This window comes from Syngnathoides biaculeatus, chromosome 2, assembly GCF_019802595.1.
Source record: "Syngnathoides biaculeatus isolate LvHL_M chromosome 2, ASM1980259v1, whole genome shotgun sequence".
Classification (NCBI taxonomy): domain Eukaryota; kingdom Metazoa; phylum Chordata; class Actinopteri; order Syngnathiformes; family Syngnathidae; genus Syngnathoides; species Syngnathoides biaculeatus.
Genome location: NC_084641.1, coordinates 24,958,255 through 24,977,783, shown reverse-complemented (window position 1 = coordinate 24,977,783; position 19,529 = coordinate 24,958,255). Strand labels below are relative to the sequence as shown.

The 19,529-nt window shown below is 41.9% G+C and overlaps 1 protein-coding gene and 1 long non-coding RNA gene across 8 annotated transcripts in view; one reads left to right on the top strand and one right to left on the bottom strand.

The window, feature by feature from the left end:
- The window catches only part of LOC133512855 (cadherin-4-like), a 374,466-nt gene that overhangs the window by 317,211 nt on the left and 37,726 nt on the right, over positions 1-19,529 (top strand). For all 7 annotated transcript variants that reach the window (XM_061842843.1, XM_061842868.1, XM_061842853.1 and 4 more), the window contains one exon: positions 13,648-13,785. In XM_061842843.1, coding sequence (XP_061698827.1) covers positions 13,648-13,785 — 138 coding nt within the window. The remainder of the gene's footprint in view (positions 1-13,647; positions 13,786-19,529) is intronic.
- On the bottom strand, positions 8,253-18,066 carry LOC133512877 (uncharacterized). The gene is made up of 4 exons (XR_009798328.1): positions 17,927-18,066; positions 13,902-13,941; positions 13,643-13,793; positions 8,253-8,828 (listed from the first exon to the last, which is right to left on the bottom strand). It is a non-coding gene; the product is annotated as an uncharacterized LOC133512877 (long non-coding RNA).

Genomic DNA, 19,529 nt, shown 5'->3' with positions numbered 1-19,529 from the left:
CGGTATTTATACCACAAGAACTGTGGACTCTGTTGAAATTATGTTTTTGGTATTAAATTAGGGACACTTTTTTCTCGAGAAATGAATAGCTCAGATTTAGTTAAAGTGCAGGTTCCTTTGCAGGGCTGGATAAGGATTAATCTTTAACCCGATTGAACAAGCACCGTTCCACTTATTCAAAACGAGAACTTTCTTGATTGCCTCACCCCTAATCAGTGAAAGACCTCGTCGTCTTTATAATTAGCAAGAGCACTCAGTAATGCGCAGACCAAAGACGACTTTAAGTTAGGTCCACAAGAATTTGAACAGTCACATTATTTATTCTTGATATACCAGTCAAGATGTATGTATGTGATTGAAACAGATTTATACTCACTTGTTCTATACAATGATTAAAGGGCCACTGTCATGAAATGCATGATTTTTGGTATTTTATTAATGAAAAAATGGCAGCTGACATGGACCCATGCGTTTTTTCACCACAAAACATGATTTTGACGTAAACAGCTTTTTGTAACTCCTGCCATGAAAATCCTCTCGAGGGATTTGTTTTCAAGAAGAAGCAGGAAGTGACGTACATGGCAGGACCGCCCTCAAGTGGACTCGTTTGTTTCTATTAGTTTTACCTCCGGGAAGCTAGCTCGTTGTTCCTTCGTGTTAGCCAAAATGCCGGCTCGTTGCATTGCTGGACATTACTTGAACACTCGGGAGGATGGATTTACTCTGATTACGTTTGCAAGAGACCGAGCCGGCCACGGCATTGTTGACAAGGCCGGCCTTGTTGCCTCGGTGGCTCATGTCCGCCGCGGAAGTGGGCGTTTATCACCGCCGCACGGTAGGGAGGTTGTTTGGCCGTGATCGCATGTCATCTAAATATGGCTCAAAACAATAGGGTAATATTTCCCCGGTAACGTCACTCGGTTGTGTGATGTTTTCTTCTTCGAAAAGAGCTTCCGTGTCTGAAGGGGCGTGTTCGTCTCCCATAGTAGGGTCCATCGCATGTTTTCAATGACAAATGTCCGGGGTGACGTCACAAACAGGGGATGCAGCCAATATGGCGACCACTTGGATGTCATCGAATGGCACTTCTGCAACTTTGCGCATGGATGACCCGCTCTCCGCTCATATTTATATTTTCGTATAGACATTGGAGTGAATAATGTCGTATGTATTTTTCATTTCAATATCTATTTTAGAATGTTTATAGGGGTGACACAAGACCTTTAATGACATGATAATGATGATGATTGTGAGGAAGAAGGAGGAAATATTGTATTTGTAAATATTTGCGATGCTTTCATTACTGATGGTGTCGTGGTACAGACGCCCTACTTTGGTGTGGGCAGCTTGAGATCAATTCCCACACAGTGATGCTTTTGATATCTGCCCTGCGACTGACTGGCGGCCAGTTCAGGGTGTGGTCCGCCTTTCACCCGAAGCTAGCTGTAGCTTCTCTGGGCGCACTGGTTTCCTCCCACATCCCAAAAACATGCCACATTAATTGGACACTCTAAATTGCCCCTCAGTGTGATTGTGAGTGCGGCTGTTGTCTGTCTCCATGTGCCCTGCAATTGGCTGGCAACCAGTTCAGGGAGTACCCCGCCTCCTGCCCGATGACAGCTGGGATTGGCTCAAGCTTTCCTGTGATCCTTGTAAGGATAAGCGGCATTAACAATGGATGGATGGATGTAATTTATGATGCAGCGGCACAGTGGCGCATCTGCTTAGAGCGTTTACAGCACAGTTGGGTGGGCTTTCTCCCGGCACTCCGGTTTCCTCCCACATCCCAAAAACATGCATTCATTGGGGACTCTTATCACATTTACACCAACATCACTCCAATGAGAAAACTAGTGCCAGACAAAAACAAGGACCATGTGTATTGCAAACTTTATTGAACTTATTTGGAGAGCATGATTCAAAGAGTGTAAAACAAATTGACAAGGCTATCGCTGCTTTTATTGGTGTCAACATGTGACCCAATTCTGTAGTAGACACCGCTGAGTTTCATAACATGATGCAGAGTGGACACTTGAGTCCCGTTATACCTGTTGATCTCGTCTGACCTCAGACAGCCGGACATCGAGAGCTACGTGGAGCTACTTGACTGTTCGAGCGGTCTAGGACTGTGGAATGGGAGATGAAAAGCAACATTCTTCAGACACACCATGAAAATCCTCTCGAGGGATTTGTTTTTGAGAAGAAACGGGAAGTGACGCACAGGGCAGTCGCGCACTCAAGTTGTCTCGTCTGATAATACTAGTTTTACCTGCTGGAAGGTAGCTCGTTGTTCCTTCGTGTTAGCCAAAATGCCGGCTCGTTGTATTGCTCGAACACTCGGGAGGATGGTTTCGCTCTTCATACTTTTCCAAAAGATCCGGTTCGTCATGAAAAATGCATTGCACAGATGCAAAGGACGAGAACTTTGTGGTTTCCAAATGACAGGCAGGTGTTTTTACAGCTGCTACAAAAAAGCAATAGTTTCAATAGTAAATAGTAAAGGGGTGCTTAATGTTTCGATGTGTGCTCCGGAAGGGTTCCGTTCAGCAGCAGCTGAAGGACGGCCTCCGTAAGCCTTGTGGATTGCCACCGGCCTTGTCGACCGCCGACCTTGTTGGGCGGGGTGGCTCGTCACGGTGCCGGGCCGTGTGGCTGATATCCGCCGCAGAAGTGGATCGGACGGGGAGGCGGTTTGGCCGTGGCGTCGTCGTCGCTCGCGGCCAGCGTTGTTTTTATCCCTGCCGCGCGGTGGGGGATGGGTGGGTAGGTGGTTTGGCTGTGATCCCCATTTGATCTAAATATGGCTCGAAACAATTGGGTAATATTGCTCCGGTAAGTTCACTCGGTTGTTAGATGTTCTCTTCTTTGAAAAGAGCTTCCGTATCAGAAGGGGTGTGTTCGTCTCCCACAGTAGGGGCCACAGCATGTTTTCAATGGCAAATGTCCGAGGTGACGTCACGGGCAGGAGATGCAGCCAATATGGCGGCCACTTGGATGTCGAATGACAATTCCGCAACTTTGCGCATGGATATGTATTTATATGTATTTGTCATTACAATATCTATTTTACAGTACATGTAAAAAAAAAAAAATTTCACTGTTTTTTTCAGCTTCTCCATTACATGAAGTTTTTGACACTATTCCAATTTATTGAGATGTATCTTTAACGGGACTGTAACAATATTCACAATACTGTGATATGATATTTCTTGTGTCAGTGTAAGATAATGCTGTTGTGTGTAAAATGTAGTTGTGGGCTGCTTATATGCAGCCACACCACTTAGCCAGCCTGCTACAGCAAGATGACAGCGCTCTACTTCCTCATTAAAATTAGAAACGCGTGTGATTGGATGCGTAACCCATGTGGCCATGTGGGTAGAATCCCCCCCAAAAATACACTGTTTGGCTGACTGCCCACGTGACCAAAATGCTGGGAGGGATGCAGCGAACCGAGTCCCTGCGGAGGCTACAACGTAGTCGCTATGCTGGTCCGAGCTTCATGTTGCAATCGATTGGGCGAGAGGTGCCTTTACGTTTACACCGACGTCTGTCCCAGCAAATGTTGACCAAAGCTCTAGGATCAGGAGCTAGTGTACCGCCACTTTGCAAAGCCCCATCCCGGCTGGTGACGGCCACCACTGGGAAGGCCCACTATCCGGCCCTCCGCAAGCTGCCGCCTCTGCTCCCCCTTGAAAAGACGAGCCGCCGAATCTTTCGCGGTGTACTAGTGAATGTTTATTGCAAGTTGAAAGTCAGAAAGATAGACACAAAGAATATGAAAATATGTCATAACCCAGGCCAAGAGGGGCGTGGCAATTGCTCTCGCTGGTGACACCTGTCACCGCTGTTTCACATTGGGACTGTAATTAGACTGTGTATTAAGTTGGAGTTTTCATCACTGGCATTTGCCAGTTTATTGCCCTGAGTTAATGAGTTGCATTCACTGATAGTAGGAATCTCCACCACTAAGAATAGTGGAGTCTTGAGCTATCCTCGTCACAGCGTTTCTGTGCCACCACAGTTTAGTCCTGTCTTAGTTTATGTTTCATAGTCAAGTCCGAGTTCATGTTTCCTAGTTTGTCTCCTAGTCATAAGACCTCGCTTCACGTTTTCGGATCCTGCCTTTGTTCAGCGTTTTGTGCATCTGCCTTCTCGGACTGCTTACACCATGTATGACCTCAGCTTTGAATAAAACTACACCTACCATCATGTCCTCGTCTTGGAGTCCTGCATTTGGGTCTAGCCCCGCACTAGAGGGTCGTGACAGAATGACAATTCCAATTGCGGCACTTAGGAGCACCAATGTTAGCGTTTTCTGCTTACAAATGTGTAATGTAATTGTTCCTCACTGCCTCGTGGGCGCCATCGTATGTTGACTTGAATACACGCTAAAGCACTTGCTGGCGTGCATTCTAATAGTGTAACCAGTGCGTTAAAGTCGACGTTGTTGGACAAGTCACAACAACATTTGCAAATGTTAGAACTCAGTGTGCACATAAGGTGCACCACATTGTAAGGTAACATGTCTAATGTGGCGCCTTGTCTATTCAGAAGAGAATTGAAGATCTCTACAATCATGAAAATATGGTGCAAAAAAAAAAAATCGGCCAAGCATATTGGCGGATTTTTTTTTAAATGGTGAACCCCAAATGTCCTGAAAATGTCAGGAATAAACATAGATAATGCTCTCAGGGCTTCTGAAATAGTTATTTGAATGCACCGCAGAAGACAAGTGATTTCTCCACCAATCCATTTTTATTTTGTTAATATTGTTTTTACATGTTGGTAAGGTAAAGAAAATGAGTTAAAAAGAGCCAAGAATTAAAAAAAACAATGAAACTTGACCCTGAATTTTCGCACCCACCCTAATCATAAACTGTGTATCATTACACCCTCTAAAATATGTGTACATATCTGTTTGCGTGTGTGTGGGAGAGAGAGATTAAAGTTTAGCTTCATTAAATCCAAATTAGAAGTCTTACAGTGTTTACAGATAGATATTACTGAATGCTCTACACTTGTATTCATGTTGATTGTTTAATTTCGAATCAATTGAGGAGGTTTATAGACGCAAAATCGTTTCAAGTCTGAGGCAAGATATCTTGGCTGAACCATAAAAAAGACTTACAACTTAAAAAAAGATTACTGGCAGCAGGGATGCCAGTTATATTATACTGCATTTGAGTTCAACAGCATCGTGCAATATTTTGGTTTACAGCATAGTGATTGTAATGCAACATCCACTTGGCCACAGCTCCCTATACAAAAAAGGCTGCTGTTTTCGCTTTAAATGACTTAAAATCCGATAAATTCAAAGCCGGCTTTCTTATTCAAGGCTGAATGGCATGTTAACCATGACAACCAGATAACATGGCAAAGTTTTGTTCTACTTCTTTTGATTAGAATATTGAGGAGATTTTGCAGTACAAAGTCAAGATAGTCTCATTGTTAAATGAGCTTTTCTTTTCTCAGTTGCTTTATCTGATTACAGAAAAATTAATTATTATACTGTTTTATACTGTCATTTAGTTTCTTCATGTTACTAAGCATTGACTGTTAATTTACACGTGAGGGATAAGTATTTGCTTTAAGTGTGTTTTAGAATTATTTAAATAGTGCTGAAAAAGGCTGTTGTTGAATTTAGAGCTGTTGGAAACAAAATGTTGTTTTATGCTTTATTATTATTGTCAAATGACTGATTAACTGTTACTTTACCTTGCAAGGGATGACTATTTAACAGTATTTTACAATTCTTATACAGGAACTCCTCGGGTTAAAACGGTCTCGACCTTAGACTTTTCGACTTTACAAGGCCTGTCCCCCGTCCACCATTTTGTCTGGCTAATGCTTGTCCGTGTTTATGCGCCGGGAATATCTTTGCATTTTTCGCCCTCCGTTTTACACATTATTGCCCCAAAGAAGAAAGTTGTTTCTTATAGCAATGCTTCTGCAGCCAAAAGAAAATCCATCACCATGGAAACGAAGCTCAAGCTCATGAAAAGATTGGAGAAAGGAGAGACTCCAAAACCACCAAAGCTTCAGTCGGTCGACCGTGGTGACGATTATTAAAGACAAAGCCCGTATTTTAGCGCATGTGAAGGGTTTCGTTCCTATGTCGGATACAATGATCACAAAACAAGGTTCTTTGGTACTTGTTCTTCCGACTTAAGTTGAAATTCGAGTTAAGTCACTACTGCAGACGGGATTTTTCCGTTCATCGGCAGAATTCCGTGTTTTTAAATTGCATTGATTAAAAAAAAATTCTCAGTTTTTCTGCAATATTTCGACCGTAACCCGTGCCAGAATCCACACTCGTTCAAATTCCGGTCCAACTTTTGCAAGCAAGGTGGAAGATTAGATACGCATCTGTTGATTGGTCGAATGTGTTCCTCCTAACCAATGAAAACCCTTGTTGTCTACGAGGCGGTTCATGAGGCCATTTTCAAGTCAACACGATGGCGGTGCTCGAGAGGAAAGACACCTCTCGAGTGAAAGAAATTGATATGTCAAAAATAAGTTCCAATGGGATTGGCTGGAACGAGAAATCGTCGATAGGGTTGGAAAGTAGGAAGTTAACACTCTGTTAAGCGACTTCATTTGCAAAATCGATCGACCTGGTAAAGCATTCTGCACGTGGGCTCAGGATATTATTGACCATGGATCAAGAGGTTTCAAGGTATTGGAAGTTCACGCGAAACGACAAAAACACATCAAACAGGTGAAAGCGACGACTTTTCCATAGCCCCTACTTTAAGATGTCAACCCAAGGCCAACAACCAACCCCAGTTGCAGAGGGTGAGAGTTCAGAAGCAATTACTTGTAAAAATGTCCGTTTTATTTACTGGTAACGACACATGACGTTAATAATTGTCAAATTCATGCGTTTCAATCATTTACTAAAACAGGAAATCTAACCATTTTTGAACGGATGCGATATACACGCGATAAATGGAAATTCAATTTAGTAGTTTACTTAGTTGAATTTGTCATTTTTGGGGGTAAAGGAATGCACCTAAATAATGAACAATCATATTGTGTACATTTTGAGAACAGAATAGCACTTATTTATAGATGCGCTTCATTCATAATACAATTTATAAAACTTGCACGTTAAAATTGGTGATCATTCTTTGATCATGCTTGCAACCCCCAGACCCCTGCCTATTTTTCAGTCTTTTTTCATTCAGACAAATCACGTCTGCTACTGAAGGAACTGATTTCAGTCATAGACCGAGGACTCCCTGTACTGTAAAATACTGTTAATCAACAGCTATTTGTTCCACACGCTCTAGCACACACACATATTTCTAAATATGAATCATGTTTTTCTCCGGTCACCTTGCTCTCGCAGCTGTAAAAGCTGTGACAAGATCCAAACGTGTTTATTTTGGTATCTTGGACATGGCGGTGACTTAGCTGCGAGACAGATCCTCCTCCCTACCTGTCACTACTGACAGACCTATTAACGACTCATCAAGCTGCAGACGGCCTCTCACGTTTGGCTGTCTCGTGCATGTGGGGTAAAGAGAGAGTGGAAATACTGGAGAAAGGATGCCCTTGCCCCCTGGCTGCCAAACAAAAAAACTCCATGTAATGACTCCATCTAAACTCCATCAACAACGCGACGGGATCGATGATGGAAAAGAAGATGAAATGAACGACTGCATGTGGGAGGGTTCGGATGAAGCCAAAAGTGAATTTGGGGTAAATTGTAGGTGTTGAAGACGCGAGAGCAAGAGGAGTCCACTAGGAAGGGGGCGGGTCTTATTTGGGTATGAATAATGCTTTGTTATGTTGTTGCTATGTGCACTGTGGCTAAAGTTTGTTGGTACATATGTGCTACTAAGCAGCTAGCCTGACACACACACTCACACCTATACGCTAATACATATATTCACCCTCATCAGTTATCTTCAACCACGTTGATGACAATCTTGAAAGGCCGCTTCCCACGCGCACTGATATTCTCGCGGCCGGTGAGCTGCTGCAATTATAATTTCCTCCTATTTACATAAAGTAGTAAAGCTTGAGGTCAATACAGAGCAATGGTGAGTGTTGTAAGGAAGTGAAGAAACGCGTCCAAGCGGGATGGACCTGTTGGCGGAAGGTGTCTCGTCTTCTATGGGACAGAAGAGTCTCCGCTAGGATGAAGGGCAAACTTTATAAAACAGTGGTGAGGCCGGCCATGATGTACGCATTAGAGACGGTGGCACTGAAATAACAACAGGAACCAGAAGTGGAGGTGGCAGAAATGAAGCTGAGGTTCTCGCTTGGTGTGAACAGGTTGGATAGGATTAGATATCAGCTCATTAGTGGGACAGCCAAAGTTGGATGTTTTGGAGACAAGGTTCGAGACTGCAGACTTAGATGGTTTGGACATGTTCAGAGGCTAGAGAGTGAGTATATTGGTAGAAGGGTGCTGAGGCTGGAGCTGCCAGGCAAAAGAGCGAGAGGAAGACCAAAGAGAAGGTTTATGGATGTTGTGAGGGAAGACATCAGGCCAGTTGGGGTATTAGAGAGTAGGATGCACAAGATGGGCTTAGATGGAAAAAGATGGCACGCTGTGGTGACCCCTAACGGGCCAAACTGAAAGATAAAGAAGAAGAAGCAAAGCTTGAGGACTTTACGGCTTTGAGAAAGCAATATTTTTAGGTAGGAATGCAGTCTTCGGGGAAGGCAACTAAATGCGGAACATGTAAGGTCGATGTTTTTGACGAGGTCTACTGCAGCTTGTCCTGTCGCCATGGTGATCGATCTGCGGTGCTTGAAGATATTGGCTTCCTCCAACGTCGTCCCATCAATCAAGTACAAACACCTGCACACACGTTCTGAAGTCCAAAGAAATACAAAGATGTTTTGTGGGTTAAGTTTGCTGTTCAAACCTGATTCCCCAACACTTTTCACCTTCATTATGCAATAATTTATGGGCCACCAAGAGATCGCGGATTACTTTTACACCGAATCTGGTGGCCCCGTGTCCACCAATACATCCTCTCTTTACCCAGTGATGGTGCTGGCTGAAAAAAGGAACTTGTGCGTTCGTCTTGTTAACTGCAGCTTCTTCTGGAAGTTCATGGCAAATGTGTTTAGCGGTAGGTTACGATGACAAAGGACCGACTGATACCCTTCTTTTATTGTATTGGAGATACAAGGTCACGGATGGCAATGAATTTCCTCGAGCTCAACCAGGAAAAAACTGAAGTTTTATTTATTGGTCGTGAAGGCAAGCAAAAAACTAACAATGTGAAGAGTCCATAGCAGTCTACTCGGGTTGTGGTGGTCTCTGTGGCGGCATCCTCTGTGGCAAATCTCAGTGTGGATGGGTTCCACAGATTGTCTTTCCTCGCCTGGATCCTAAGAGCCTTGCCATGTCTCCAAACTATTGATCAGCATGTGTTGTATGCGTGTGTCCACACGGGTCAGTTTATATTTACACATGGTGTCATGAGGGATGGATTCATGTATATTTCTTGCTATTTGTCTGATTTATCCCAGTAAAGCACTTTGTGCTGCATGAGAATGTGCGTAAAGAGCGTTATTGTTGTTGCTATTATTAAGGCAAGATCAATGTTTGACCAACAGCAAACATTTTCTTCAGTTGGCCAACTTGATTGATGCTCTTAGTGCACTCACTTTTGTTTATGTGAGTGATTTGTACTCATTCTTTTTTCCACATTTTTTTTCTTTCATAAAATTCCAACGGGTTTGTCATTTAATGCTAGTTGCTTGGTCCGTATGTTCCAAAGTAGTTTAAATGGCTTCATTTCCTAATTTGCTTGCTTTTTGCTGCGTGACAATCAACTGTAGTGATAAATTCTTACCTTTGCAGTAGTAATACTGCTCATTTTGGGCCTCATTGACTAATAAATGTGTAGATTTGTTGCCGCTCTGCACAAAACTTGAGCGTACATGCAATATCGATGTTAAATTCATAACATGTTGGACTGGGCAGTTTTCTTTGCACCATGCTGTGAACGTGAGTGAATAAGAATTCAATCTAAGTTACAAACTCGTGCTCACGAGTTGTGATCTGCATACACTCCACTTCTTTTTCCCTTTCGATGCATCTCACCCAGGTTTAGTCACAATTACAGTTCCTAAACTGCATAGATTTTCTTTATCTACATCCTTATTTTCGCAAGTTTGTTATGATAGCAAAGCTTGGTAAACACAAAAACCGTCAAAGTATATTAATCACTTTTAATAAATTACTAAGTTAAAGTTGAGAATGTGGCACCAAAACATAAATATAGCCCACAAACAATAAACTAAATAAGAGCCGAGAATGAAAAAATACTGCATATCTTGGGAAAATGCATCGTTAGGAATAAATATCGCACACCAAAGATGCATTTGTAGTCGATAAAAGTCATAAAATTCGCATTGGAAGGGACGTAAAATATATGAGCCATATGCCGATCGCAGTACATCAAAATTCAAGCACGCCAATGGCAGCACGTGTGAATCCATCAGTTAGCATCACAGTTGTACATTCACCGAATCATTTTATTGTAGGGATCAGGAAAGAATACCGAAGCCTTGGAAAAACTAGGAAGTGCGAGCGGGGCTCTCGCACTTGCTGCTTGTTGAGTTCCGTCTACTGTCCAGAGTCACTTGTCGTGGGGAGTACACATCAATGCCCGAGGCCTACACATTAAGGCCTACAGTACAAGCACTAGAACAGAACCAGGATAAAAGGGATTCGAAATGTCCTTTTCACAAATATATAGGATATTAGTCCACTCATTGCAACGTTTGGGGATTTTTTTTTCTTCTGTAAGTGACAATATGTGCATCTTGGGTAAAAGATGTGTGTATGACTTCTTTTCAAAAGCATTATTTGTGCATACGGATGGTATAGGAGTTTCTACGTATGTTTGGAAAGTATGAAATAAAACAAGTACAAACATTTTGATGAATCACTCATTTGTGCACAAATCTGTCCGTACACATCCATGTTTAATCAATCGGGCCGATAGTGTATTCGATGTGTCCTTATTTTTTTTTCATTGCAGGCTCTACTTCTTTTGTCAAAATGGCGATATTTTTTTTTTTTATCCTGACCTGTGGACTTACTTTTTTCCCCCTATTATGTGGCCAACAGCATTGACCAAGGCAAAGACGAGTGCGGCTGACTTTAAAAATAAAACTCAGTTGAACACGAGTCACTGATGGTGTAGTGGTACACACCACTACACACATACCTCTGGTGCGGGGAGCGCGCGATCGATTCCCGCTCAGTGATGGTCGATATCTGCCCTGCAACTGACTGGCAACCAGCTCAGGGTGTAGTCCGCCTTTCGCCCAAAGCAAGCTGGGATAGGCCCCGGCTTTCCTGTGACCCTTGTGAGGATAAGCGGCTTGGATAATGGATGGATGAAGGGACTGAGTTGTGCTTAAAATTAGACTCAGTTGTTGTTATTATTATTGTTCAGTCTTGAGGATTAATGAATTGTCGCTTTCAAATTGAGCTTTGACTTCAGCTGCCTGTTTTATTTAAGATCTTTTAAAATCTGTAGTGTTCACCGATCTTCGTTTATTTTCATGTGCAATGTTGAAAAAAACAAAAATCCCTGGGCATTGTGAATCAAACAGAGGGTCACGGAACAATAATTTCTTTTTGACTCCAACTTCGTCTACCATCTGGGTACAAGTCAATGAAGTTCTTTGTTAGATTAGGACAATATTCCCTGAAAGCTTGACTAAAATGAGTTGGGGATGAAGACATTAAAATGCTTTTCACCTTCACTTTGATTGAGCCACTGAGTAATAACTGGTTTAATATAAACTATAAAACTTGAAAGTCACAGTACTCCACATGATAAGCAGAGTTGTACAAAATATATGTGCATGAAAGTGATTTTGAATGTTTATTAACAGGTGCTTGGTTGCACATGCACATGGATTTTTTTTTCAATACTTATGCATGCACATAGAATTTATTTGCTATATAAAGACAAGCCTGTTTTTCTTCCTCCGGCGAGCAGACGGGAATTCTCCTAACCGCCAGGGGCGAAAAAGTTCCCATCCACTGTACAGAAGCTTCACAGCTTACCACATTGTTATACCGGTCCAGTTCTCGTCAACACATTGGCCCTTTGAAACCGTGAAACTTTCTGTGCTTCCTTTTCCCCTTTCTCCAATTTCCATGTTCGGGATGCCAGACTTTATAAAACAAAACAACCCCAAAACTATTTAAATAAATAAATAAATCGAGAAAGGAACAAGCATGGGCTTCTATTTTTGGTAATCTCCTTTCCCTGCGCTTCAACTTTATCCCCAACTGTTTCTTATACCCTCCACTTCTGTGTTCTCTCCTTCTGAAATGTCTTTTTTCTGCTTTCCGCACTCCCACACTGAATCGCTTCTAAAGGTCTCCGTTGGTCTGCCTGTGGACCTTTAAAAACATGTTGACAGTAATAGACCACAGTCCTCCAGAGATGACTGGGGTTACCGCAGTGTTGCTGCAACGCCGAGAGGTTCAGAGCAGCTCTACATAATAACTCCCTTGTCTAATTAGCATGAGGGCAGTGTACATGCCGTTCACTGGCTGATGGCACAATCAAGCACACATCACCTCGAAACAAGACTCGCAAAAATGAGAGGTGTGCGTGTGCGTGCGTGAGTGGTGTGTTTCTGCATGGGAGTTAATGAGGGTGTGCGTGTAAAGTTCAGCATCTCGTCGAGCAGCAAGAGTAGGAGCGAAAGAGGCTTTCGAACATCTCTTGATGTGGCATCATGCCCGAATTGCTACATTTACTCTGTAATTAGCAGGTTAGAGGGAGACTGGAAATGCAATTTGGAATCTCAGTGACAAGACGTATTACCCGGACAGTCGGCCGTGAGGCCATCCTTCCTGCACCCCATTAACTGTGCCATGGGACAGTAGGAAAGACACAGTTGGGGGGGACAAAGGAAGGTTGGCAAGGGAGGGGGCTGCAGACGCTCACAGATACAACAGCCACATTTTTCATCGTACGCTTAAGTGTCATTGTGCCATTCAAGATGTGAAATAACATTTATCATTCCTAATTCTATCGCTCTACAGATTGACTATTAATCTTCGTCTGCTCTATCGTTGTCTCCACATCTGTCCATCAGTGACAATGAGTTTGGCGATGTCTCTGACAGCAATATTGTGAGAAGATCGCAATCAGATATCAAGCTTAGCAAGGGCACCATGCAGTCAAACAAAAGCCCTGTGATGTTGATTTTGAAATATGGGCAACAGGATCGGTAAAATAGCACACAAAAGCGATCTTTTGACATGTTTTTTTTTTTAACCTGTGGTAAAAATTGAACATTTAAGGGCCTCTGTCATGAAATGCATGATTTTTAGTCAGTTATTAATAAAAAACGGCAGCCGACGTGGACCCATGCGTTTTTTTCACCACAAAACGTGATTTTGACGTATACAGCTTTTTGTAACTCCCGCCATGATATGGCAAACACTTGGATGTCGTCGAATGACACTTCCGCAACTTTACACATGGATGATGCGCTCTCCGCTCCTATTTATTTTAGCGTATGGACATTGAAGTGAATAATGTGATATGTATTTTTCATTACAATATCTATTTTAGAATGTTTATAGGGATGACACTTGACCTTTAAGTAATTTGTGTTCCTTGTTTTCACTCACCACAGAAAGTGTCCCAGTATACTATCATCGTGCAAGCCACAGACATGGAGGGCAACCTGAATTTTGGTCTCTCCAACACGGCCACCGCCATCATCACCATCACCGACATAAACGACAACCCCCCCATGCTGACCTCCAGAACGGTGAGTGGCTGCAAAAGCGGGAATGGAGAAGAATCGGTGGGAAGCACCGGGCAGATGGCCCGGAGAACAACAATGGCAAAAGTATAGCTGAACGAGAAAATAAGGAATACACTTACTGTAGTGGCATAAATGGAACATGTCCTACTTCCTTATTTCCTTGAAGAAACCACACACACACACACACACACACAAGGAAATGACTAATCCATATCATCAATTTTCATCATTAGGAACCTGGAGCCACAAACTGTTCATGAGTGGTGTCAGAATAGTGATATTTAGAATAATGATTACCTTAGACAAGGTCATTATCAGGTGGGAGGTAAAAAATTAAGCCTAAAGTAATATCAATGTTATAATATATCATATGTCAAACGTACTGGTATCCAGTACTTTAGTAAAAGTAATGATACTGAGCAAACACTAATCTGGTTAAAGTGAAAGTGATGAAACCACTCCCTTAATCTAGTAAAAGTACATACTCATAAATGTACTGACGTTTAATTATTTTTTTTCCAGCTGAGTTTTGTATCTCACAAGACGATTGGCCTAAAGGAAATAATCTTTAATAAAAGACCAGTATTCATTTTTACTAGATAGATAGATAGATAGATGGATAGATAGATAGATAGATAGATAGATAGATAGATAGATAGATAGATAGATAGATAGATAGATAGATAGATAGATAGATAGATAGATAGATAGATAGATAGATAGATAGATAGATAGATAGATAGATAGATAGATAGATAGATAGATAGATGGATGCACAAGATAGGCTTAGATGGTAAAAGATGACACACTGTGGCGACCCCTGATCGGGGCAAGCCAAAAGGAAAAGAAGAAGAATTGTTGGATAAATATGAACCCTGATATGTAGTTTTAAATATTCCATGAAAGATCAAATGTGACATAATTTACTGCTAAAGGCAGACTTTTAACAAGAAAGGTTATTTTTCCAGCAAATACACTACAATTTATTGCTTTCCATGAAAAAAAAAAAAAACATCTGGGCCTACCGTCAATTAAAAAACATTTTTTTATCCATCTAAAGTTTATCAATGCAGGAACACAAATAAATCAGAATCAGCTTTAATGGCCAAGTGTGTAAAAACACACAAGGAATTTTTCTCCGGCAGTCGGCGTATGTATATTTACAAATGTACAGTATTCCCAAAAAGCACTTCAATATAAAATTGTCAAACACACATCCAAACCCTTAACAGTTCACATTTAAATACAAAGAACACTGATAAGTTGTAAGTAAACGTCCTCTAAACAAGCACAAACACCTCACCTACAGTTCAGTTCATTTATTTTTTATGCCTGCAATTCGATAAAAGATATTATAGCCTCACAGTCATTGGCATTTAAACAGCACAAAGGCATATCGAGCCTAAAATTCATGAATGCCGAAAAAGAAAATTAAGCCCGACTCTCAAGTAAATCAAAACAGGTTATTCACTTTTGCTTACCTGAGTTCGAGTCGTCTCTGCAGCTATATTGACACATTCTTTAAAGACGGAAAAGTTCTTAAAGGCTCATTGTTGCCCCAAAATCACACTTCATTAAGGGTTCTCGCCACTGGGTTCAGCGGCTATGTTTGGTTGTTTATTGAATAAATAAATCCTTTAGGACCGCTACTCTATATTATTAAAGCTACGGTCTCACAGCATATGAGATGCAATCATTTTTAGTTTGTTTCGTGGCATTCATTTTCAAAAACTCTCTTCTCTGAGTTATTTTTCCTTTTCAACAGCCAATGCAGTGTCAGCCATCTTCAATTTCTCAATTTCTCATTGGCAGAAAAAACAAATGCTCAAGTAAAGTACAAATACCTGAAAAATGTACTTTAATACAGTAACGAAGTGCTGATTAATGTTCAGTTCTATGCAAGAGCTGGAAAACGGAACCAATCGTGTTGATTTCGGATGGATGTTACAAGTGTTATGTCGAAGATGAAAGATGATGCATTGCAGTGGACCGAACCTGTTTCTTGAGTGAACTCCTCCAGAGGAGTGTGCAATGGCCCTGTCGGGCTTATAAAGTGCTGAGCTTGGCAGTATCAAGCCACTCTTTGAGGTGGTCACGGAGGAGTTAGCAGCAGCATTTGCCCCCGAGGCTGCTCAGACCATCTTAAAGTTGATGTTAGCGTATAGAAAAGTACTGCTAAAAATGGTAGCTGAAGTTTAAAAACAAAAACAGAGACATGGTAGGTTGTGAGTTGATGAGTGCACTGCCATAGTTGTGAAAAAATTAAGAATTGTTCCATCGAAAGGCTGTTATTATGCAATCCCTAAACCCAAACAGTGGTCACCAAGCCCCTGTCCCAGCTCTTTTGGAATGTGTTGCAGGCATTAAATTCTTCTTCTTCTTCTTCTTTTTCTTCTTCTTCTTCTATCAACTTGTCCCGTTAGATGTCGCCAGAGCGTGTCATCTTTTTCCATCCAAGCCAATCTCATGCATCTTCCTCTTTAACCCCAACTGGCCTGATGTCTTAACTCACAACATCCATCAACCTTCTCTTTAGTCTTCCTCTCGCTCTTTTGGCTGGCAGCTCCAGCCTCAGTACCCTTCTACCAATATACTCACTCTCTCGCCTCTGGACATGTCCAAACCATCAAAGTCTGCTCCCTCTCACCTTGTCTCCAAAACATCCAACTTTGGCTGTCCCTCTAATGAGCTCATTTCTAATCCTATCCATCCTGCTCAGTCTGAGCGAGAATCTCAACATCTTCATTTCTGCTACCTCCAGTTCAACTTTCTGTTGTTTCTTCAGTGCCACCGTCTCTCATCCGTACATCATGGCCGGCCTCACCACTGTTTTATAAACTTTGCCCTTCATGCTAGCATAGACTCTTCTGTCACATAGGACATCAGACACCTTCCCCCAGCGCTTCCAACCTGCTTGGACCCGTTGCTTCACTTCCTTACCACACTCACAATTGCTCTGGGTTGTTGACCCCAATTATTTGAAGTCGTCCACCCTCCCTGTAGCCTCACTCTTCCCCCTCCACCCCTCTCATTCACAGACATATATTCAGTTTTACTTCGGTTAATCTTCATTCCTCTCCTTTCCAGTGCGTGCCTTCATCTTTCTTATTGTTCCTCCGCCTGCTCCCTGCTTTCACTGCAGTTCACAATGTCATCTGCGAACATCATGGTCCAAGGGGATTCCAGTCTCACCTCATCTGTCAGTCTATCGCTTACTACCGCAAACAGGAAGGGGCTCAGGGCGGATCCCTGATGCAGTCCCATCTCCACCTTAAATCCTTGACACACTTACGGCACATCTCACCGCTGTTCTGCTGCCCTCATACATGTCCTGTAGTTTCTCCACCACATCAGGCATTAAATTCAAATGTAGTTGACATTTTCAATGTTTTATAAAACGTGTCAACCTGAATGGAATTGGTGTTTGTAAATTAGATGTCTGCATAAGGCGCCACCAGAGATGGCGGTGGCCAAAAAAAGTTTTAGTTTAAGTGCATTTCAATCATTGCCAAACAGCAAAGTTCGTGCTATCATGATTATTGATGATAAGATTTAGTGGGGGTTGGTGAGCACAGCAATTTCTCCCAGTCGAATCATAAATCACCCTTTTTGAAAGGTGGGTTTGCATAAATGTCATTTTGTCTAGAAGCCACGACATTATGCAAATATTTAGTGTCTGCTGTAAACGCCACAAGTCTTACAAAGCATCATTTACCAACATTTATTCCAAGTCACCTATTTTGCATTACCAAACTCTGACAGCACACCACCAAACAAAAAAAAAAGTCACAAAAATTGTAAATAAACAAATAATAATCTCGTTACAATCTGCTTCTGTTGGATTGGTCACAAAGATGATCTATTAGGAGGAAGCCATAACTTAATTCTATTGTTGAATGGCAGCAGGTGGATAAATTCTGAAGGTTTAGCCGACTTTCTGCCGGCTAATGGAAGCAGTTTTTATTTCTTCCGCCTGTCACTATAAATTGCTGCCATAGGTTTACAAAGAGTGTGTTTCTATTTAATGACACACCAGTGTGCCACAACACTATGGTTGCAAATCAGTATTATAAAGTGCAGACTTATATTTGTCTTATTATATAGTACAAGATTTATTTATTTATTTATTTGTGTATTTATTTACTTATTTCTTGGTTGCACGGTGGATCAACTGGAAAAGGGTTGGCTTCACAGTTCTGAGGTCCCTGGTTCAATCCCAGACCCGTCTGTGTGGAGTTTGCATGTTCTCACCATGCCTGCCTGGGTTTCCTCGGGGCACTCCGGTTTCCTCCCACATGCCAAAAAACATGCAACATTAATTGGACACACTAAATTGCCCCTTGGTGTGATTGTGAGTGCGACTGTCACTGCATGCCCCGCAATTGGCTGGCAACCAGTTCAGGGTGTCCCCCACCTCCTGCCCATTGACAGCTGCAAGAGGCTCCAGCACTCCCCGCTACCCTTGTGAGGATAAGCGGCTAAGAAAATGAACCCCCCCACCTTCCCAAAAAGTCCTGACACAGTAGCCTTAACATCTTTACAAAAACAATGGCCTTTCTTCTGTGACTAAGTTTCTGATCAGCAGGATAATAAATAAATAAACAAACAAATAAATAAATAAATATCAGATTGGATCTGCTGTATAGTAAAAATATTGATGGCGGGGCTCATTTTCATCTGTTGTGCTGTCCACTAAGAACACAAATTAAATTATATAGCTTCGATACACTGTATAATAAAAAAAAATCCATCAATTTAGTTAAATCCTTTTTTATGTGTTACTTTTGGATAATTATAAAATTTCCATTATGTTCTCATTTGGCTTCTATTGTGAATGAAACACTAACCTGCATACATATTGTATATATCTGTTTACAATCCATGTTTCTGTGAACGCTCAAATATAAACACTTTAATGTTTTAAGTGATTTCATATATAGGTTTGCTCTTAAAGGGCATGCTAAAAATAAGAATAATTATGTATATCATGATGACTTTTGTGAGCAAACATAATCAATTTGTGCAACCATGTTCCATTGCGATGATTTATCATACTAATGAGTTCGATATCCAACACCACATTATGTCACCAAAGGCAACTCGACCCTCAATTGTGTTCAGTATTGGTTCCCTCACTTGTAAATTGGGTTTTTGATAGTAGGAGCGGCGGCAGATATTTCATCACGTCCGGATGCTCGAGGCCAGGGTTATCACAGGCTGTCAAATCAAATAATAAAAATCATGTTTTTTCATTCTTATTATTGAATTGGCACTCAGGAGTCTGTAGAGGGTAAAAAAAAAACAAAAAAAAAAAAACGACTACGACTATATTTATTGGTTTTCACTCAAACTTACAACAGCCTGCTCCGGTACGCGAGGACCACCCGGACCTGTGTTGTCTTGGGAATGTCACCAAGTCTCTGAACAGCTCTCCTGACACGGGCTTCTAATCCCGCCACAGTTGTCAGCTGTTTGGCGGTTGACGCGAATGTTGTGCCGAGTATTATGACCCGTTGGAGTGTTTGGTCTGGGGCTTTGCTCTTTGATATCATACACTCACATAAGCAGCTCAGTGGCTTTGAGCACGTCTGTTACCCATGGTGACGTGGTGACGCGAGGATTCTTCGAGCTTGTTGCCTCCAGATGAGTCAACGCAAGTACGTAATCACCCTCCGACCATGCGCGATCGCTTCCGAGTTTTGAGGTTGTTCGTGTAGGCGGAGCTCGGCTCATCTTTATCCCCTGAG